At 46.4% G+C, this 23,573-nt stretch overlaps 1 protein-coding gene and 1 long non-coding RNA gene across 4 annotated transcripts in view; one reads left to right on the top strand and one right to left on the bottom strand.

Annotated features, from left to right (window-relative positions):
- Positions 1-23,301, top strand: part of LOC144729409 (transmembrane and coiled-coil domains protein 2-like) — a 52,461-nt gene extending 29,160 nt beyond the window's left edge. For both annotated transcript variants that reach the window (XM_078609678.1, XM_078609679.1), the window contains 5 exons: positions 4,685-4,933; positions 7,511-7,855; positions 10,592-11,025; positions 15,280-15,415; positions 19,506-23,301. In XM_078609678.1, the coding sequence (XP_078465804.1) occupies positions 4,685-4,933; positions 7,511-7,855; positions 10,592-11,025; positions 15,280-15,415; positions 19,506-19,844 (1,503 nt within the window). In that variant the 3' untranslated portion in view covers positions 19,845-23,301. The remainder of the gene's footprint in view (positions 1-4,684; positions 4,934-7,510; positions 7,856-10,591; positions 11,026-15,279; positions 15,416-19,505) is intronic.
- LOC144729411 (uncharacterized) lies at positions 10,530-17,553 on the bottom strand. Of its 2 annotated transcripts, none has more exons than XR_013587704.1 (3): positions 16,703-17,553; positions 15,210-15,355; positions 10,530-12,639 (listed from the first exon to the last, which is right to left on the bottom strand). It is a non-coding gene; the product is annotated as an uncharacterized LOC144729411 (long non-coding RNA). The 2 variants fall into 2 exon arrangements; XR_013587703.1 differs by having other exon boundaries at positions 15,248-15,355.
- Positions 23,302-23,573: the final 272 nt, after the last annotated feature.

Raw genomic sequence — 23,573 nt, 5'->3', positions numbered from 1 at the left:
GTGGTGCCCCTATAAATGGGTATCCCACAGTCGATTGCCAGGTTGCGTGTGGTGGGGTAAAGTGTGGGTACTACTACCTCTTTTGAACACGTGGCCAGCTTAGAACAATGATTCAAAATACCCTCCAGAAGGGCTCTGTAGAACTTTATTTAGTGGAGGCCCTTCTGCCAACAGTGGCGTGACAAAATAAGCAATTTCAGAGCTGCACCTTTGCCAAATGGTGAGGGTGAAATGGTGACATTCGGAGCAATCTACTTTTGTTCAGAGCGAGACAGAGAGAAAAAAAAGAATCCAATTTGTAAATTCCTCTGTGAAGCTGATGCAGCTAATACATGCATTTATTAGGTAATTAAGAACTGCATTATGGGCTCGGTTTTTGTAACTTTCGCAATCAATTGAATGTGCAGACAAAAGATTAAATGAAGTCTGTTATTGAAAATAATGGAAGCTGCTTAGATGTGAAAATATCACCGGAAAACCCAGTGCAACACATCGCTTTGACGTTGCGTAACCTTTTAAAAGAGAGAGAGAGAGCGCTGTTCTTTAGAGAGCACATATGTAATAGCTAAAGCCACCTACAACAATCATTCTTAACTTTTAATGCCCAAATGGCAGCAACAAGAAAAACACAGGGGAGATTTATTCGCGAATTCGCTTGCGCAGCATAATTTTCATTTGAGTTTATTGTTTGAGTTTGCGGTGCAGCAATTAGCACACTGAGCTATGAATCCAGAAACCTGAGTTCGATTGCAGACCACGTTTAACATTAGCCAGGAGTGGTATAAACTAAACTATGTTTTATTCTATTGGACCAGGTAAGGCCTACAAAGATATAGAAACTTTTTTCAGTTGTGACCTGGCCACATGATAGCTGAATGAAGTGGCTTATGTGGGCTTTTCTAGCAGCCAAATACTCTAAAACCCATGTTTCTAAATCTGGAGGAAAAAAACAGAGGGCCTGGCAAAAAATCCACGCGAACACCGGGAGAAAACGCGAACTCCAAATTTTCAGGTGTCGGTGTCGAGATCGAACCCACGACCTCCTGTATACCAACTCCCTCTGCCCGCGCCGACCTCCCTACCCCCTCCCCAGCTTCACAGTCGGGACTGACCAGCTCGGTGATGAGTATTGACCAACGTGGTGATGTCTGGTCACACAACCCCCATGACCAGTGGATTGACGAATAAATCCGTGATTTTCTGCCCCACTCGGCATTGAGGTAGCACTCGCTCATCTCATCTTTCCAGCCTTGGAAATTCCATATTCCTATGGCGGGGGGGCGAGTTTATCCATAGTATAATACCAGTATTGATGGGTTGAGTCAACTCCCCTCCCCCCAGTAGGATTTTATTTCGAGGGGAATTGACAAAGGGCCTGTGAATTAGTATCTTGTTCATAGTCATGTACAGTAAAACCTTGGATTGCGAGCATAATTCGTTCCGGAAACGTGTTTAGAACTCGTATATCAAAGCACTCGTATATCAGTTGTGATCACGTGACGCTCGGCAGACAAAGCGTATACTCGTATTGCAAGACCTCGCTCGTTTATCAAATTATTATTTAGTAAACAAATTTGCTCCTTTTGCAAAACACTCACAGACCAAGTTACTCGCAATCCAAGGTTTTACTGTACTGGAAAAATAACCCCTTTGTAATGCAGTGTTGCAAATATAACTTATCCAATGGGATAATGAACGCATGTAAAGGCCGCTACTGTTCCACTGATTTTTTTTTGGCACATTAATTCACATTTTCCTGCAACAGCTTCCTAATTACACTACCACATATACTTTTTTTTCATCAAATAAGATTAACATTAGCTGCTGCTCAATTCATTAGCTAATTGTATATTTTTGGCTTATTTGGAGTTGTGTGTTTTTTTTTTTCAAAGATGGAGTGGTAGAGCAGCGGTTAGCACACTCCCCTACTGCGAACCCGGCGATCAGAGTTCGATTCCCGCTCACGGCCAACACCTGCAAGGATTATCTGAACTGGTCCTAGGCCTCCGTAAGGTCAACTCTGCCTCCAAAAGAGTTTCTGGTACGGTGTGTCAACATCATTATTGGGGAGAAAAAGGCAGTCGAGTGTGGTGCTGGACACCCACCACTCCTGCTCAATGCACTCACCACCAATAGTTTATGTCCTTTATATCCGAAGATATTCAGGTATAAGGATGCCTGAAAATGGGGAGGTCATCATCGCCAGTCGTGCATTCACGAAAGGGCTGCATATGAATTATTGATGATGGGATATTGCCAAAATATTGTGGCATGCGCATATGTGTACGCGCATACGCAAATGCACACAAACCAGATGGACTCGGTCGATCACGCATACACACTATGCATGCGCATATCGCACAAGACACTGCATTTTACATATACAGTACACACGTGCACATAGGGTATACAAGATAATGTAATTTGCTTTGTATTTACTGAATGTTCAGTGCATATCTAAGTATATATATACACACGCGTACAAAAACTGGCGGACTAACCCTTCTTGTGGAATGTCCTGCCCAAGCCCGCTTACTTTTCTTATCATTCAATATAATACATCTCGCTTGCGTATGTTCTCTAATTCATGTGTGTTCTCTTTCTGTGTCTCGGTATAATACAAGCATGTATGCATCTGTCCGTGCTTCTTTGCACACTTCATTTTCCAACGTCCTTTTTTTTTATAAACCGTATCTCCTACCTAGTGAGAAATGTACACGAGGTGTAAACACCTTGTTGGTGTGTTGCTCTGTATTAAACACATTCCTGCGGAGGGAGCTGGTAGGAACATTGGGTTGCTCGGTCAATGGCCAGGGTCAACGGCGGCGTGGTGTATTCCGCAAATATGCCCGAATGTGAGGGCGGGCACACGCCGGCGTGAGTAGGTTAAACGTTGAGTTTTATAAGGGCACCACGGGGTGACCAGCCCCTTCCCACCCAGACCCAGCCCCTCCCCACCCAGCCCCTCCCCAGCCCCTTCCCTCCCCAGCCCCTCCCCATCCTCCCCACCCAGCCCCTCCCCACCCACCCAGCCCCTCACTGCACGATGGACGGACGGACGGACACAATAATCCCCTGTGGGCTGGTGTAACCAGGAGGTTCCTACCAGTATAAGTTCAGTTTTTTTCAAAACGCAATCTAGCATGCTCTCATCCACTTCTGCATATCATTGCGGTCAGCCTTGCACAACTGAACTGGATGTACATGCCCTGATATATTTTCGGTTGTTCCCCGTTCAGATTTCTTCATATGATTGGCGAACTTGCTGTGCCGTGACTTGTACTCTGTTCGTATTAATCTCGAGCCCCACTTTGCTGTATTTTAAATACATTTTAGCTCTGTCATTTTCTGTTATTTTCTTCCATTGGCTGTTATAGTGACTCATCGAAAAAAAAATCGCGATGCTTAATATTTTCAAAATGTATTTTTATGCCTTTTATTTCTTCAATCACATTTTAGAACACATTTGAATGTTGCTGTGAAATTATTATGAAAAAAGGCATCTCTGATTTCCCTTAGAATATATATTTGTTTCTTTTTGAACGCAATCTCATTGTACTTTTATCATCTTTGTTAACATGTTACAGTATTTGTGATCTTTATGTATGGTCTGCAGCCGTAAAAATCCACCAGATAAAATGGCTGCATTAACAATTAATTTGTTACCAGTACTGCACCTATTTCAAACTCTACATTTCAAGCAAAATTTTTGAATAACAAACATAGTAAATTCATTAATGACATTAGCAATAATTCAGTGAAAGCAGCCCAATGAAATGTGTGTACAATACATTGCATTATACACGTCACATTGCAGTATTGACATTGGATTATAATATAGATGCCCCATTGCTGTGGTGTGGGGCATTGCATTCTGGAAGCCACATTAACTCCTGGCAACTACATTCACTTCTGAGAACCAAGTTGCATTCTGGGAACTACAGTGTATTCTAGCAACTGCATTCTAAATGTCACAATGTATTATTGGTCTCCCATTGAATCCTGGTTGAGGCACATTTAATTATTGCTGTCGTATTTCATTCTACACGACGCATTGCGTTCCGGAAGCCACAGTGTAGTCTGGGAGCCGCCTATGCTCCACGATGTCCTATAAATTGCTTGTCACCGATGCCACAATAATATTAGATTCGCTGTATCATGTGTTTTCTTGCTGCAAAGTGTGTTTGGAATAATATCCATTTCATTCCCCCGGTTGGGAGTTTCTGCGAGAACTGAACTGATTTTATACGCTCTATAATATATACAATCAGCTATAAAATATGGAATATAATTAGGGAGAAAGCAAGCTCAATTTAGTTTCTGAAGAAGCTCCCTGCTCATGGAGCAAAACGTCGGACATCATGCCGAACAATACGCGGTACAACCCGAAAACACATTGGAAAGCTTTTCAGCACAACCGCAAAAAGAAAAACGCCACGCATTTGTCAATTACACCGCAACATTCTGAGCAATGGCTCTTCTGCGTTCATGTGCGTTCATGTGCCATGAAGAAGGGCCATTGCTTGAAATGTCACCTGTTCAAAAAAATTCCCCTCTAGAAGTGGCATTGACGATTGTGCGCGTTTTTATTAATTGTGCTTGCGCGCCATTGACAACAGCAGCAGCAGCAGTAACATTTCACTTCACCTCCTCCGCCGCCTGTCATGTCCCTTCCCCCACTCAGCACGAGCGGCTGGATGCGAGCTCGCTGGCACTGCCGGCGGTGCTGGTGGCGTCGGCGGGCTCGGACGTGAGCGTCGCGAGCGACACGCCTGACGGTCTGCTCTTCGGCAGCGCGGGCAACAGCGGTCCGCCTGACCCGCAGAAGACACGCGCGACCATCGAGTCGCTGCAGCAGAAGATCCTGCGCTTCACGGAGCAGATCCGCGTGGAGCAGCACGCGTGCGACGAGAACGTCGCCGAGTACCTCAAGGTGGCCTTGCGTTCTTCCGCCTCCTCCTCCGTGCGTGTCTCGGAATAGTTTTGTGTCGATTTCATCGCAGGGTTTCCTCGGTGACGTTGGGCGCGTGTTGCCGTACCCCGCGTGTAATGTATGTTTTTTTGGAGAATTAAAAATGTTTTAAGCATTTAAAGGTTTAGAATGGCATGCAATGCAATGCTGATTGGTGATTTTTGCATCTCCATGATGCACAGAAAGATCACACACCAGGCAGTCACCGTTTAGTACTGTTATCGTGCAGAAATTAGTGTAGCATTGGATTGTGCATTCCAGATTTGGCTTGTGATTGTTAGTGGTTGCAACAGTTAAAAGTTAAGTTACAAATTTGTGACGTGGAGTTTTCTAAGATTCAGAGGCATGGAACGCACAGACAAGCGAGAAGAAAGCCAGCACTAGCACCAATAATAATCGCCCTAAGTTCTGACCCTCCATTTATGAGTGATTTATACAAGTGGAAAGAAGCCAGAGTATCTAGAGAAAACTCGTTTGTACGAGGAGTAACGCTTCAAGATTTGCACAGATGGGTTCACAAATCTGCTTGCTGTCTGCCATCTCATGGCCACGTCGCAGCGGAGGATGTTTGGGAAATTCATAAATCTGTGGTCCAGCAATCCTTTTCTCCAAAGTGCTGGATTGCAGGCATGTGCCACCACTTTTTTTTTACCTTTTAATGGAAGTATAAACTTCCTCCCTGAGAGCATTGTTTGGCGTCACCGAACCACATCTGTGTAACACGCAGGAGGCTTTCGCGACCAATGTTATTCATAATCAACGATTTTTTGGGTTTAGATCACGTTATTTATAAATGTGTCGTAACCCTCCACCACCCGACACGGCCAATCAGTAAAAATGTGTCACGTTGACAAAAGACAAATAGTTCACTGCTTTAGCCCACCGGTGGAGGGTTACGACACATTTATAAATAACGCGATCTAAACCCAAAAAATCGTTGATTATGAACCACATTTGCTTTGGTCCTGTCTCTTGATCTCTTACCATCAATTTGGTCTTCAGTAACGTCTGAAATTTTCATTTCCGCTTGATCCTCTTCAAAGACGACTCAAACCAAAATTACCTTGTACACGTGTTCTTACGATGAGTGTCCCCGGGCTCTCTGACACAGGTTTGATAATTTGACTGATGTCACTGACATCACTCTCGTACGTTAAAGTGATAAAGTCACGAAACTGGAGCAGATGGCGATCGTTACGATGGGACATGTAACACGTATCAAACTGGCCACCATTCTCTGTGCAGTATTATTGATCAAATATAGCTGCTACTTCGCTTGCAACGATAGTTTTGTATGGCCGATGTTTTGTATCCTGTGGTAGTGCTGCATTCATCAAGGGATGATTCCTTTTTGTGGCTGCTTTTTATCATCGATCAACGCTCAGTGGGGTTCCAGTACCCAGCATACATAGCAGATTGTGGTTTTATTTTGTGTAGCCATTGTTTATTTCAATACTCACTTTCATCCAATGCAGTCCTGCGTTTTATGTCATCCATACAATTTCTGGCTGCTGTAACCCAACTACCATTTATTTGTAAAATGTGTATCTGCCTGTGCGCTTGTGTGTGAACAAACTTCTACGACTACATTTGATCAAATGTGGCGTAATTGGCATGACTGTGACTGTCCTAATTTGAAATCGGTTTGCTACATTGGCAAAAAAGTACTTTTTGAAATTGATAATATTACATTCAGACAATACATTTTCAGTCGGCTTTCTTCGCTCTGTACTGTCGCGCTCGTGTGATGTTGGGACTGGGACAAAGGCCGCCGCAGAAAGGGATCAATCCTTTTGAAACGCAGCACTGCCGTAGAATGTTAAACATCGGCTGGGCAAGTAGAATCCAATTTAGTGCAGAAGAGCCACCGCTATATTCTACACAAGTTTAACTAACTGACGAGATCACAACAAAGCCTGTTGTGTCTTACAGCACTGCATGTCATTCACGACTTGATTTACAGAAGAGCTGATTGTTTGTTTTGGAAAAGGCACGCATGGGGACAAGTGACATTCACGCAACACCGACACCATGCTATTACACCCTGCAATACTTTTTTGTCGGGTCTGCCTTCCTTGTCCCTTTTTCTTCACTCATTCCTGTTCTGGCCCATCTCTACATCCACTCGACAGTCCTTGATATACTCGTTCACCACTTTGAACCACCTCTTTCTCGGCCTGCCGTTAAGTCTTCCCACTGGTGCCTCCGTTTAATTTACATATGTGATCTTGTGGTTTACCTCTGTGTTGCATGCCCTAGCCATCCGAATTAACCTTCTAGCATTGTGTCTGAGACAGATACCTCTCTTCTCTTCTTACTCATCTCTTAATTTTGTCCCAAAGCAGTTTCGCGATCCCCGAGGATCCGTTTAGTCATCATAATTTCTACGGCGCACAACATGTGCTGCCCTTGGGGTCTTTACAGTCCCACCGTGTTTGTAATAATGACGATGGTGCCACTTGTCCGAAAAGCAAGCCCGCTCGGCTGCTATACAAACACGTTTTGCCTGCCTCCCCGGGCACGTCTGTCCTGCTGCAGCTCGCCTCCAACACGGATCGTCAGCAGGCCCTGCGCATCAAAGCGGTGTTCGAGAAGAAGAACCAGAGGTCGCTGAACTCCATCTCGCAGCTGCAGCGCAAGCTGGAGCTATACCATCGGCGGCTGCGCGAGGCCGAACAGAACGGCGTGGCGCGGCAGCCCAAGGACGTGCTGCGCGACGTGCAGCAGGGTCTGCGCGACGTCTCGGCCAACGTGCGCGCCGGCATCAGCGGCTTCGGCGGCGGCGTCGTGGACCGAGCGCGGGGCCTGTCCAAGCCGCCGCGGGAGATCGCGACGATCATCCGTAGCAAGTTCGGCAGCGCTGACAACATTGCCACGTTCAAGGTAGTGGTGGCGGTGTCCAGGCTCGCCCCGCGTGTTTTTGGTTTCCTCTGGTTTTTTTTTATTTTGGTCGAGTGCGATGTGGTTTTTCGGGTTGAACCGCAAGTCGATCAGCCTTTGTCCGACGTTTCCCTCGACGTGGTCGATGCTCGAGGGAGAAAGTAAGCTTGGAATTCGCAGTGATAAGACAGAAATAGGAGCACGTGGATTTGTGAGTTTACGCACGTTTGATATATTATTTTTATCGTTATTAAATATAAGTAGGCTTGGGCAGGTGAGAATAATGATGGAGTGAGAGCCATCGGGAGGGCACGTGCTCAAGCGGACATTCATCTCGGAGTTGGAGTGATGAAATCAGCTCTTGTGCAGGAGTTAAGTGGATTGTATTTGTTGCTGGATCATCAGATTTGTCGACAGCTTGTGTAGGCCTTCAGTAGATTGATTTTGGCCAATGAAGTAACTTTACTCTCCATTGCCTGACATGCAAAGGTTTACGTTATTGTAACACAAACCCAAGCATCATGTGCTTTGTAGTTTTGCAGCCGAAAGCTTTTTTTTCGTCATTCACATTGAACAAACCATCTGAGCTCAGATGGACGAAATTAAGTGCGATTGCAATCGTGACTTGTAAAGCTGAGGCTTGGTTAACCCATTACGCTTTGGAGTGATGTTTAATCAGTGGGTGGCGGTCTGGATTTGAACATGAAATCTCAACAGTGCTGGCTCAGTCCTTTGCGGATGTTTATTCTTTTGAGCCACAAATACAAAGGCAATGTGAAACGGTTGTTTTAAAAATAGATTTTAACTAAATTTAGTCGTGGGAAAAATTGGTTGTGGTCTTGTTATGTGGTTTACGTTTTTAAGCGTATAAGAATGTGGTAGTATAGTATTGTGGGAAAGTGTATACATGTTTTTATCAACAATTTGAACATTGTTGGGGCTGGGTGGGGAGGGGCTGGGTGGGGAGGGGCTGGGTGGGGAGGGGAGGGGCTGGGGGGGAGGGTGGGGCTGGGTGGGGGGTGGGATGGGTGGGGCTGGGTGGGGAGGGGCTGGTCACCCCGTGGTGCCCTTATAAAACTCAACGTTTAACCTACTCACGCCGGCTTGTGCCCGCCCTCACAGTCGGCCATATTTGCGGAATACACCACGCCGCCGTTGACCCTGGCCATTGACCGAGCAACCCAACGTTCCTACCAGCTCCCTCCGCAGGAATGTGTTCAATTGGTTTGTCGCATGCTGTAGCTTAAAGTTTGAGTAATCTCACCTTATCCAAGTCGTCTGGGCAGTGTGGGAGAGTAGGCCAAATTACCCTCTAGAATAGTGTTCTCTAGTAATTTTCAGAGGGAGGGGGCCCACTTTGGCCGACAAGACATCAGTGCAAGGGCCGCCAACACCGCCTTGTGTATTATCGGGGGCCGCACGTCTGGAGGCGCCAGTGGCTTGCGGGCCTTGTAATGAAGGACACTGCTCTAGAGGGGCCCTCTTGAGCTTTGTTTAGCAAAGGCCCTCCTGCCAGCATAGGTGTGAGCGTGTAATTACAGGACTGCAGCATTACCCTCAAGAAACGCGTTGGGTAGCAACCTACCCGTGCTCTCTTACGTTGAATAATTTTACAAAAGGTAATTAAGCAGTGTGGCCCACTACTCGGCGTGGTGCAGTGTGTTTGTATTATTCTCCAGGACAAAAAAAACGCACCACTAATACATCGAGAGCTATTCCCAATCCTGTCTCGTTTGTTTAGCTGCTATGAAACTTTAACCCATCTCTCGTATGCACTTAAGTGTATGAACTATTCTCTTACATTTGTAAAGAATTGTAAAGTGATGAAAGGGTGAAAGCACTGCGGGGCGATGAAATACTTCTTGAAGTAATTTTAAGTGCGGGGAGCAGAGGAAAGCATTCTGCACAAATATAATTAAAACCATGCTTATCAGCTGAACACTAGCTTCCTGTTTTCAGTGTTTATCATGTACAACTTCTTACACATTGTGCGTCAACCTCCACTTAATGGTATAATGTTCCTTCTCTGCAATATCTGAAATTCCCTCCTGCCAGATGTTTTAGCCATTCTCAAACACAAAGGGGTTATGCTGCTCTGCAAGAGTTCCGGAAGGATACTTTGTCTCATAACATTATTGGAATTAAATTTGGGGTGGTTAGAGGGGGAAATTGAAAAGGGATTGGTCAGCAAGCAATGAGGATGCATCAAATTCATCGGCGCTAGCCACAGCTTGTGCTTGCGGTGCATGCATCCAATTGAGTGCTTAAGGTGTTATATTCACCACAATGGCAACATTCCCCCTTCCCCCCTTCCCCCTCCCCTCACCCCCCCTTCCCCCTCACCTCACCCCCATCCCCTCACCCCCCTTCCCTCACCCCCCTTCCCCCTCCCCTCACCCCCCTCCCCTCTACCCCCCTTCCCCCCTCCCCTCACCCCCTTCCCCTCACCCCCCCTTCCCCCCTCCCCTCACCCCTTCTTCCCCCCTCCCCTCACCCCCCTTCCCCCCTCCCCTCTACCCCCCTTCCCCCCCTCCCCTCTACCCCCCTTCCCCCCCTCCCCTCTACCCTCACCCCCCCTTCCCCCCTCCCCTCTATCAAGTTGAATCCCGATACTGAATCTCTGAACCCTTTCTAGTGATGAGGTCGCATTAATGCTTTCCGCGAACCCCCAAACTGCCGCTCTGCGAAGTATTTTTATTAAACACGCGCGTCGTCGTCGTTGTTGTACCGCGTGTTCAGGAGCACGCAGACCAGCACCGCTCGGTGGAGGCGTCACGCACCCTCAGCGGCAGCGCCACGCTCGTCTCGTGCCCCAAGTACAGCGACGACGACGACTGCTCGAGCGGCGGAACGTCGGGCGCCGGCTCCGCGCTGGGGCTCGCCATCATCTCCACGTCGCTGGGGCACAACCTGACGGGCTCCAACTCCGCCGCGGCGGTGACGGTGGGCGGCAACGGCGGCGGCAACGGCGGCAACGGCGGGCACGGAGGGACGGAGCTGGGTAGTCCACGCTACTCGTCGTACGAGGGGCTCGGCATGGAGGCGATCCGCCGAGAGCTGCACACGATCCACACCACGCAAGCACGCCTCGAGGGCATGGTGCAGGAGATGCGCACGCAGTTCCAGACGGAGGTCACCAACTTCAAGCAGTCGCTCTTAGAGGAGAGATTCAGGCAAGCGGAGAGCGCCTGTTCATTTTCTTTTTCGTTTACATTTTACCCCCCCCCCCCACCGTTGTTTCGAGCGCGCCATTGCCGTCATGTCATTAGGCGTAGAAGGATAATTTCTTGAGCGTCATGTTGGCACGGCACATAACGTAAAGATTGATTGAATGCATTTGAATTTCTCGCAGAGATTAGTACAATCGTTTGTGTAAGAGAGTGGCGCGCAGAAGCACATTTCACAGACGTTTGCATTCCTTTCCAAGTCAGGTGATTTTGAGCGGTCGTTGGTGACCAGGCTGAGACCATCAACTCTGACTGTGGGAGGGTCAGTCGGAATAACTTTGGAGAATGCAGAACTTTCCAGCAATTGTCCTTTTCATGAAGCACCCGTAAACTGATTGACAACCGTGCATTATAATCGCATTATGCACTCCCCCAAATATATTAATTACAGTAATTGTGCCAGAATTGTTATGCTGTCTCGGTAGATTGGGCCATTTCTACTGAATGCATAAAAGATATTATTTAAGAGACAGTGATTGTCAATTTTTTTAAGCCATATTAGCTTTGTACCATGCCAACCGTTATGAGTCATTGAATTAGTTACCAAAAACAATGCACAAGAACCCCGTTCATCCTCTGTTATATTCTGTTGGCATTATTATCTATCCTTGCTGTTGGGATGTTGCCAGAGGCCACCGCATGTGAGTTAAGAATTCCAGGGCAGTGTCCATCGTGTCACACGATCATCCTGTCCCACAATTGCTACGTGCACAATCGCTTTTGCATCGGCTTTCGTGCAAAAATGTGCCTGTGGGGAAAGCCCCATTGTGAGACGAAAACGCAAAGCCCTCGCTGCTGTAAATACGGGGGCGGGGGAGATTTATTGTAATAAATACTTTCCCTTTTGCCAAGTCTTAAGTGAATCTTGTGTTTTGGGGCAGTTTAACGCCTTCCGGCGAAAGTGTCCGTCCTGATCACTTTGGCCGCATGCAGCGATGCGAGGAGTTGGCGTTTGAGCTGATAGGTTTCACCCGCCTAGAGAGTTCAAGGCCCGCAAATCCATCAAGGCACAGCCCGCGGCCGCAAAAGCCATGCAGGCCGCAACACACTGACTGATCTCATGCGAGTAAAAAAAAAGAAATAAAGAATGTCTCACTATTTTTATAGTCGAGTCGGGGAGGGCTTATCAGTATTACTACATGGCTTGGAGAGCTGGACCCTAACTGAGCAGCTCAAATTCATTAGCATTTGAGCATGGGTATCTGAATTTCATGGCAAGACAGGATAAGCAATGGGAAGCAATGCAGAGGTGAAACGGAGAACATAGTTAGATATGACCGGGCAAAAACGGTTGTGCTGGGTGTAGTACGTGTGTGCAGGGCAAGTGAGGGTCCATTACCGAGACATGCATTGGAATGGTCTTCACAAAGTCTGGCCACCAAGGGATTGGCCTCGGACTATGTGGTGGGATGCTTATTCTTAGTTTTTTCGGTAAAGTCACAAAAAAAACTAAGAGTATGAATCCTTGCAGTCACGAAAGCTTCAAATCTAGAATTGGTGGGATGCTGCTGGAGCAGCACTTGAAGGGTCACGTCTTCTGTGTTGCAGCACTTGCAGAATCTAGCAGAGGGTCGAAAGCATTGGCGAGGTCTGACGACTTGATGTGTTTTTTTATCTCTTTTTTTTTTTTTTTAAACAGTTAAGTGAATACAAATTAAATGTTTCCAAAGCACATCCTAAATTTTCATCAAAGCAACTGCTCATTAGCCGGGTGAAGTTATTTATTCGTGCCTTTTGATATTCATGGTTGGTGGATTGAATTGAGATGCGCATATCTAGTTTTTGCCGGTGTACAGTCCCCAGGAGGGCTTGCTTTAAGTTACGAATTAATCATGTAAGGGGAATTCTGGGAGGAAAGTGGTCGGAGAGGTATCTGCCAGAATATATTGGGTTTATGAAAAGATCCTTGAAAGTGTTGCTGACTTAGTCTGAAGCTTTTAGGGTCTGTAATCAATTCTGGCAGAATGGAAGAACTGGTTATACATTTCGGATGGTTTACACCCTTATTTCCTCTGACCACCTCGCTCGGAACATATCTCGGAGGCTTGGGGTTAAATTTTGCATCGTGCTTGGATGTGTGAACACCACCATGCACAAAAGACAGGTTCGGCAATAGGCATTATGGACGGTTGAGGGGCAGTGCAGTACAATCCACTTTTGTTATCTACACCTCCAACGTGGTTATGTTCCTGCACCAATGTCTACGCTCCCTGCCTTCACCAACCTGCACCGACCATTGTGAGGAAGTATGGTCAAATAAATCCTCCCTCCCCACCACCGTGACAATACGCGGTGTGGGGAGGTGCTCATCCAGCAGAGGACTGTTTAAAAACGAGCTGTACATGTGTGCTCGTCGTATTTACTGTTCCTATAGACGAGTGGTTCTTAATACCGGTAGGAACCTCCTGGTTACACCAGCACACAAGGGATTATTGTGTCTGTCATGCAGGGAGTGGCTGGGTGGGGAGGGAGGGGCTGGGTGGGGAGGGAGGGGAGGGGCTGGTTGGGGAGGGAGGGAGGGGAGGGGCAGGGTGGGGGGTGGGAGGGGTGGGGCTGGGTGGGGAGGGGTTGGTCACCCCGTGATGCCCTTATAAAACTCAACGTTTAACCTACTCACGCCGGCTTGTGCCCGCCCTCAGTCGGGCATATTTGCGGAATACACCCCGCCGCCGTTGACCCTGCAGGCCATTGACCGAGCAACCCAACGTTCCTATGAGCTCCCTGCGCAGGAATGTGTTCTTTACTGCAGCCTTGCACCTCTTTGGTTCTCAATCGTTAAAACAAAGTATTATGTTAATGAATACAGAAACAAAGTACTTGTACTTATGTGCCCATGCTTAATTTGTGTTTTTGATTATTTACCTCCTAAAAAAATCTGCCATATCTCGCACCCCAGGTTAAGAACCACTGCTGTAGACGATGCCACGGTTCTTCTGGTTTTTTGAGTTGCATACAAATGGCCCACCCAAGTGTAAACGGTCTGATGTGAGCAGCCTGTTGAGGCTTGACTCGGGCACGCACGCAAGCAAAGAACTTCGCTGTTGAGAACATGTAAACACCATCAATGTAGGCTCTTATTGGAGTCTCTGGTAGACGAAGGTCATCGTTTGTTTTCAGTGCCAATAATTGTTGTCATCTCCAGCCATAAACAAGCGGGTACAGTTTTGCTTTTACTGCATAAACAAACTATTAAACTGATAAGAGATGCAGGGTTTGTTTGACCATGCTTCACCGTGGCAGCTGCAGTACCTGGAAGAGGGTGGAAAGCATTGGCGAAGGTTTGATGGCATCAACAGCTTTTGGCCATGATGAAATATGTTTTCAATAACAGATATTTAACCTGATTTTAGCAAAAATATCAAGGTAGAGCTCGGATGGGCGACCACCATGCATAAGAGGTGTTATAGGTTGCTGCGGGGGGCTACGTCGTTGTGGGTAGCAAAGGTCAGTACAGCAAAATCTATTGTACGGTTCTTTACGTATAGACTCCCCACCTTCACTATTCCACACTGACTGGCATGACTAAGTATGGTACAATAAACCCCACAATCCATTTGCATGAAAGATAGCCTTGTACATCAGGGGATTGTACCACGTACGTGAATCCACAATATTTGACAATGTTATAGAAGTCCATCCCTATGCCAAGGTGGATTTCGTGCAAAGGAATCGCTCCCATCTCAGCAGAGGCACACCTCTTCGCAGAAAGCGTTGAGCAAAGGGTGATTTGGCAATTTCAAAATTGCTGGCAATTGCTCAAATTTGGTTATTATACTGGTAAACAGGATATTTTCATGGTTCATTATATCCAAGCCTGATTTGGCAGAAAATGTGATTATTTATTGATATCCCCTTAGATTTGAACTGACGACCCCGAGACCCAGGAGGGGCCGATCTGGCAATTATGAGACCCATCCGTGTGTCACAAAAACAAATGGGAAATGTACAGTGATGCGACTTAAAACATATTTGACATTTTCCAGATTGGTCTACGTGACGAGCATGTCATCTTTAAAGCTTTTGCCACAAAATCAGTAGTAGGTGGTGGAAGTTTGAGAGACAAAACACTCTCGACGCGCACCGCAACGTAGAAAACCTAACTTGGTTTGCAAGCGGCAGTGACAACCTACGTGTTAAAAGATTCCGCGTTGTGTTCGCGGATTCTCACGATTTCGCTGCTTTGCGTCCGCGCGTCTCCAGGTTCGGGCGCCTGGAGGACCAGCTGAATGATCTGACGGAGCTGCACCAGAACGAGATGTCCAACCTGAAGCAAGAGCTGGCGAGCATGGAGGAGAAGGTGGCATACCAGTCGTATGAGAGGGCACGCGACGTGCAGGTGATTTCATGCCTTGGCGTGTTGTGGGTGGGCTGCGTGTGACGTCAGGAAATGAAAATGTTGTTGCTACGTGCAGTAATTTGGCATCCTTTCACCTCGTGATTGTTATGCGTGAATGCTGAAATGATCATGTGATGTCATCGGCCAGGGCGTTGCGGTGAGGCAGCTGCAATTGGAAGATAATTTAACTCTTTGAAACGGACGAATGTTTTTTATCCGAGTGCATTTACACCTTCAGTAAGATTTGTTTGGGATTACTGCGTAGATGCTGATGACAATATCACTCGGAATACGCCCAATATCATCATTTCACAAGCCAAGCAAGAGTCTGTAATATAGTGCTTGAATGGGTGACCGCATTTATAAAACAGCTTTTGCAGGTTGATATGTTGTCAACAGCAAAATCTATTATTGCACTGGATTATGCTTCGTGCATGCACTTTTATCAACTGGCAGTGACCAGCGTGCTGAAGTATGGTCAAGGTCAAATAACTCCCACGTCTGCGCAGCGTGTGGAGGCGCTCATTCAGCAGCGAGTTGATAAACGAGCTGTACGTTTATCGAGCGAGTCTTGATAGTAACTTGCATGGTTTTAATTTTTTTACGTTATAACTTTGAAGAACTAGAAATGAATGGCCAAGTGCGCATATGCAGCAACCATTTCTGCACCGTCAAACATCCTCGTTTGTATGTATGTTAAACTTCTTTCGCACCATACGTAGCCAACCGTGCTAATGGGAAGTGTGAAAGGATATAAACAATTGTCATGACGACTTAAAAAAAAAAATTGCCACACACCCCGTATATCTTATATTGTTCAATCAGACTTGAAATGCATATTAGTATAAATATTAACAAGCCTGCTCTCCTCCGCAACTGCACAAGAGGAATGAAAATGATGGTGTTGGTTTACCATCACAATGCATGCAAGTAGAAGCAAAATGTAATGAAATGGAATAATACAGCGAATTGACAAAGGATGACAAAGCGCGAAAAGAGCGTGAACGTCATATCTCCTATTTTGTGTTCCTCCTTCGGCGAGGAACACAAAAATCCCATTATTTTTCACCCACCAAAATGACAGGCTTAGCAGCATGTACATGAGAGAGTGGCAGACAGGTGCTGTATATTCCCAGCATGGGTGCCTTCCAGGGTCACGGCAAGCAGAGCCCCCCCCCCCCCCCCCACTGTGCTACAGCACATTGATTTTTGTATTCTTTATTTTATTTCCAAGGGTCAAAAATTGTCAACGCGTCATTGAGCCGGCCCGTAGGTCACGTTACCGACCTGTTTAGCCGCACTCTTTGCCAGTCATCTCTCCTTCTTGGCTCGCCCTGAAGCTGTTCCCTGCCGCTCCCTCTTGCCCACGACTCATTGGCCACAAATGGCCGTGGCGTGCGGTTTCGTGACATGCTGTCACGGCTGAAGAGAATCTCTGTAAATGGAATTTAGTTATTTGCCGTGTTTTCGTAAGGAATCTACATTTCATTGGCAGTGTTTTCACGAGAAAGCCCTGTGCGGCCATACATTATGCATGAAAATGTGAGTGATTTATTGATAGGGCCTTGCTTGCGCACACTGCGCTATGAATCCATTGAACTGTGTTTGATTCCCAGCCACGGTGTGAAGAGAGTGATATCTGCTGAAATGGTCCTACGCTTCCCCCTTCCCCAACCTGCACTGATCGTCATGGTGATGTTTGGTCAGACAACCCCGTGACCGACACAGTTTTGGTAGACTTTGCTCCAGAATTGGATTTGCAAAAGCCTATACTTAAATCTTTTTTTTTAAATCTAATAACGTATGCTTTACACTGTTGAAAATAACCGTTTGATTCATATCATAGCACCCACCTGCTGTGAGAGCCCCCTAAAAAACTCAAAGCAAATTGTAATAACAACAGCTTGGTTCCAAATGTCTGACAGAAACCGAATAATGTTTTAATTTGTCCGTTATATATTGATGTCTCTACCAACCAGTTGTGCCTTCACTTTGTGCTGCGGTGGTGAGATGTTAACTCCCTCGCCTGATATTCAGGAGGACATTGGTTCCATCCCAACCCTGACGCCTGCTGTATAGTTGGAGTTTGCATGTCCTCTCCCCGTGGTCGCGTGGGATTTTCTCCGGGTCCTCCAGCTCCCCCCCCCCCCCCCCCACATTTATAATAAACGTGCATTTACAGTGTTTGGCTGATATAAATATCCACGTGATAATCTTCTCGTTGAGCCATCATTTGTGGCCAGATCGCTTCTGAAAAAGAGTTATATAGCTCCAGTGGGCTTTACCTGGTAAACTAAAATACAGTTGAGTTTTAAATTTCGATTTAAAGCTTTCGTGACTGCAGGGATTAATCTTCTTGGTTCTTTCGGTAAAGTCACGTAGAAGGGAAATGCAATATTTAGAAATGGTGTTGCAGATCTAAAGTGGCCCTCTGCATTGTTGGGGAGGGGGGGGGTTTGTTTCTGTTGAAAATTGATTTGGTGCCCCCTTGTGGTGTGGAGGAAATGCAGTGGGGTCGAGCCAGTGAGTAACTGCACAGGGCTCACATTAGTGTCGTCTCCAGTTCTCGCATGTGCGGATGCAGTGCCAAGTGTTGAGAACCATTCTCCCACGGCGGATGTGTTGCGAGCATAGGCTCGCTGAAATTATTATTTTATTCCTCACTGGGGCAGTTGTTCACGTTTTCAAGTATATTTTGGTCACTTAAGACCTTCACAATGATGCCCCATTTGAGCATTATTTAGATGATTTTTGCTTTGTTGACTGAGGTTTGTGGAACTGCTCACGTTTTCAAAGCGGAATGATGAGGATGCACCATCCCATGATAGCTGTCACCTCGGGATCAAATCATGAGTCAACCTGGGTCAGATGCAGGTTAAGGTACAGATACCAAATGCCATGCTTCAAATCAAACTCAATCGATTGCTTTGGCAGTGGTGTATGCACATAGCCCAAAACAACCCTGCCCAGTGTCGTTGTAAGCAATGCCTTACAACATAATGATTCGACTGTAGAAGAGCCACCTTCTGCAAGACCATCTGAAGAACACTACCGAAATACGCCTGCTGTCGTTTTCTGTCATAAGGCATTGTTAATGGTGACGCTGATGAGACGTAAACAGTTAACCCTTTTCCATTCCGAGATGTCTGCAAGTTGCAGATTGGGTGTCCCGTTCACCGCAGAGTCGCAAACGGTAAACGTTAATTATATTTGGAGAGGCATAGCGCCGTTGTTTTTTTATGCATTGTACTCGCCGCAAAGAACCGTATCGACACGACCACACTATGATAGCTGGTGCCAAACTGTGCCACATGGCAATGTGGGAGCCTCGGTACCGATAGTTATTCTATTCTAGTTTTTCTTCCGATTCCATTCCGATGACGTTCACGTACGTCATCAGGACGGAATCGGAAGAAATAGTGATGACGTTCACATACGTCATTGGAATGGGAAAGGGTTAATTATCGCTGCTGTTGCGCATGGTCAGGAATTGAACCTGGGTTGCCGGGGTTTTGGCACGGGTGCACCTTTCGCAGTACCAAGCTGACATCTAACGACACGCTTGCATGTGCAGAGTATATGACCATAAAAGCAAGGGGGTAGCGTGAGGCAGTGCCCCTAGTGTGCATAAGAGGTATCTCGGCGGGTTTTGTGAAATCGCCATCGTGAGGTCATTCTTTGACGTAGGGTGACGTTACGGTGCATCCTGTAAGAGTTTTGAATGGGAATTTCTCATGGCATTATATGTTTTGAGATATTAAAGGAACATTTTAAAACAGAAATTAATGGGATTGTGAAGATGTCCACCAGAGTGGTGGCAATTGAATCGGTTTGGGTGCAGGTACGAGGTGGGTTGTTGTATTGCGGGAACGAGAGAAATGGCAACCACTTGGAGGGGGAGGCCACAACAGCAGTGGTGTGACCACGGCAGATGTTAACGGTGACGACTATGATTGTGGCCGAGTACAAACCGCGATGCCAACCTCGCACGTAAAAAAACACACACACCCAAACGCAGGGGTCAGGTCAGGTCAGGTCACTTTGCCGACGTGTTGTCAATCTTCGTTTCTGTGTCTTCCACGCGGGCCAGGAGGCGCTGGAGGGATGCCAGACACGCATCTCCAAGCTGGAGCTGCAGCAACAGCAGCAGCAGGTGGTGCAGCTGGAGGGTCTGGAGAACGCCAACGCACGCGCCCTCCTCGGCAAGCTCATCAACGTGCTGCTGGCGCTCATGGCCGTCGTGCTGGTGTTCGTGTCGACGGCCGCCAACTTCATCACGCCGCTGGTGCGCACGCGCAACCGCATTCTGGTGACGGCGCTGCTCACCGTCATGCTCGCGTACCTCTGGAAGAACTGGGACGGCATGCCCGGCCTGCGGACTAGCGCGCCCCCCAACCACTCGCAGGAAGGGCCGTCGCTGGCGCTGTGATGGCAGCGCTCTCCCCATCCGTTTCTCTTTTCGTGTATTTTTCTACGAGCCATCGGCCCGGGGGTTCTGTGTGCAAGGTAATCTATCGCGTCTTTCCTGCGGTTCTGGACAAACAAACAAAACAATTGGCGGTTTTACCAAAAATCTAGCGGTGAGGACCTTTTAACTCACCAACATAGAGATTGATACTCGCCTGTGATTGTGTGAGGGGGTTTATGTGGTTGGCGTTTTCTCCTTGATTCATCGGTTTCCCAGTCGAACAATAAATCTCACCGATGCCAGGGATATGCATGGAAATGATCGCTTCCTATGCAAGTGACCTGCCATCTTTGGCTACATGAATGACATTCGTTTTGACTTTAAAAACAAATAAAATGAAATTGCATTTTTTGAAGTGAAGTGCCCACAATCTACAGCACTCGAGGCAATGCGACAATACGTTTTGCACTTCATTTTACTCTGCATGAAACAGAGTGCACATAGCATTGCCTTTTTTACTACGTAACGTTTTGGAATGTTTTTTAAAATGTTTTGAGAGAAAAAAAGCTGCAAAAATGTTAAGTAGTTAACTATGGGTTGCGGTGTTATTATATAACCTGTCGGCTGTTGGGAAAGGCAGAATTTAATTTAAGTTTACCGTTTACAATGTCAACATTTCAACCAAACTTTGCGTTATTTTTGATAATTAGACCGACCACTGATTTGGTCAGTATTTGTTAAGAATGTCTTGCAGTTCACATCCATATATATCGCCACTTTTATGACAGTTTGTCACTATCATATCGCTAAAGGATTATTGCCTCGGATCAGAGCGACATTTATCTGCTGGAAGCTGGTTGGGATGCCATAATCAAGCTGCCAGTCGCATGTTCAGTGCATTTATAACCTGGATTTTAAATTGTGAATAATAATAATATTACTACGATGGCTTCTACTTCGAAATGAATGTCACACTTCCAGTATGTGCCCTATAAGTATGGCTCATAATTTTACAATATTTAATAGGTATTTGCCTTGGACTACATGGGTGTCATATTGAAGTATTTTATGAGCACGTTGTGAAATTACGTTACCACTATCAGCCATAAACACTTTGGGAAAACACACACGTGGTATTTGTGAAGGTGTGAAATTCTTACTTATTTAAGCAGCTCGTACCTGCTACCAACAGGAACAACAACAGGGTTTCTACAGGTGTACCGTATAATTAGATTGACCCTGCTTTTAGCACAATTTAATAAACACTCGTGGTGAGTTTTGGCATACTTGTAGTTAAGAGTACAGCAATAATGCAAGGTGGCAGCAGCGATGGCTCGTGGATAACTAACGGCAGTGCAGGTTTACAATACGGAGATTCCATGCTGTCTGGTATCGATGAACAACAATATTTTGCCAATCCCCTGCTGGATTAAGGTATCTTCTTTGACCATACTTCACCACACTGCTCCGTGCAGGTTGGTGAATGTAGATGGGGGCGAGGCAGGGAGGAGGGTGGTAGCCAGGACTGGTTCGGATATCACTCGCCACCGATGTTTGCCACGCCTGGGAATCGAGCTCTGCTCCCCAGGTTTTAACCGCAGCGCCGCCCCCACCTTTGCCGGTTGCGCAAAGCAAATCGGCTGTGCTGCTGGCATTTCCAGATCCCTGGTGTTGTGGCAGTGGCGATGTTTCAGTGAAAAGCCGGTGGCTGGCTGACGCAGGGACCAACAGAGGATGGATATTCGCTGCCAAGATGACTCGTCGCCTTGTGATTGGTTGATCGAAAAGCTGTAATTAACTTGGGAGTTGAGCATGTTGGTGAACTCCATATTGAGTGACATATCTTAATTTCAGGTTTTCTTTAGTCTAACTGAATGAAAAAAAAAAGTGTGTTCTATGGCTTCAACTAAACTTGGCCATATTATTCCCGCCATTCTGGAGAGTGTTGGGCAGCGATGCTTCAGTGCAGAGCTGCCACGAAATTGCAGCGTCATTTAAAAGTGACGATAACGCCCGACACGGAAGCTAAAGTTCACTTTACTCCTGTGTTTCATTAGCTCGGACCAAATGTTTTATCAGCTCGTCACAATGCTTCTTGAAGCCACGTTCGGGGCAGCCCAGGTTACCGAGGGGTTAAAAACAATCGGAATAATGCAAGGGCAAAAACATAGTTGACTACAAAAAGACGCGCACTCCTCTTTGACACTTGATGTATGAACGCTACCGACTTTATACAAACATGTTCCATGTTTTTACAAGTGTGTTGTATAAAGAATGTGCTTTTATTGCTCCTGGCAATGGTTGGCTTAATCGTGGGCAGAGACGAAACGTTGTGAATTATACTGGAAGGGTCTCTTTTTTTTCTTTTCTTAATCCTGTTAACGCTCGTCTTTGGCATGAAGAGAGGGTTGTGTTTTATAAGCACTGTGTAGTAACCAATGGACAGTGCATCACCGTCTCGGGTTATATGCTAAAGCTATTGTGCCGCCCTGGTTTGGCCGGAGAGTTTCAGGAAGGCTGTCCCTGGTGTCCCGAATGATTTGTGAAGTTTGGGATTTTTTTTTTGTCCCCTGGGGTGAACATTTTCTGGCCTCCGTGCTCAACTGTCGATTGGCAAAGGATGGGGGGAGGGCAGAGCTAGCTACCCGAGTGGTCGACTGGGGCCCCCTTGTTCGGTGGTGGCAGGGCCAACATCAGAGAGTGAGTAGTGGGGTCGGGGTGGGGGTCACCTTGCTTGGTGTTGGCAGGGCTCGTGACTGAGTGGGTGGGGCAATTGATAAGTGGGTGTGACTTAAGGAGGGGTGGGCACGCCTAAGATGTTGGTAGCTTTAGTGTAATACGCATGCTGGTGCAACCGATAGCGAATAATCCGACCGATTTGTCTTTCTTGGGCTGGCTTACTGGTGCTTTTTTCGAACCCAGGTCTTAAAAGGCATCTTTTTTACAAAAATGAACCTTGCCAATAAGTACATGCAGCGTCGTAATGGAGCGCTCGCGCCACTGACCGACAGCCCACATGTTGACCGCTCGCCCAAGTGCACAGCGCTAATGTGCTTTTGTCGGCTGAATGCACAATATAGGTGGCGACAAGGGCATGTTCTCGGCTGCTCACTGTGGAACAACATTCCTACGAATATTGTTGCAGCTGTCACGAGAAATCTGCATTATTTCCAGTTTGTTTTCTTTTCCCGAATCTCGCGTTTGTACACCGTTGTTGTGCGACCGCTAATGTCCCCGTCACTGATTTTCACTTGTTCTTTTTAAGATGTTTACAAATAATTGTCCCGAGTTCTGTGTGTGTGTGTGTGTACATATGTGCATTTACTACTGATTTGTTTATTGGATGCAGACACAATTATAATAACTACGTGAATAAAGAAACGTTGTATACACTGGAGCCTCGGAATAAAACCTGAGCTTGTCTGACCATTGTCAATTTTGTAAAATAAAAATACTCTTTCTGTATTGAACAGGCCAACAACTGTACATGTAATATTCTTTATACACAATGGCCCATTATAAACCACTTTTTTTTCTTGTAAAAAATATATAAATTTAACAAACTGAATGTCCATTGTTTTTTTTTTATATAGAAACCGGTGATATGGAACTTGCTGATGGGTGGTGGTGGTGACAGAGGGTAGATTACACTTTTGATAAACAAAGGCGAGCCATTTAATGATTACCGTACTGCGTCATTGAATGCTCACAAAACACCGATCAACCGAGTTGAGCTATCGACAGCTGTGA

The sequence above is a fragment of the Lampetra planeri genome, chromosome 32 (genome assembly GCF_965212315.1).
Source record: "Lampetra planeri chromosome 32, kcLamPlan1.2.h2, whole genome shotgun sequence".
Classification (NCBI taxonomy): domain Eukaryota; kingdom Metazoa; phylum Chordata; class Hyperoartia; order Petromyzontiformes; family Petromyzontidae; genus Lampetra; species Lampetra planeri.
The sequence above is the reverse complement of the archived record's forward strand: the minus strand, read 5'-3'. Positions and strand labels throughout refer to the sequence as shown.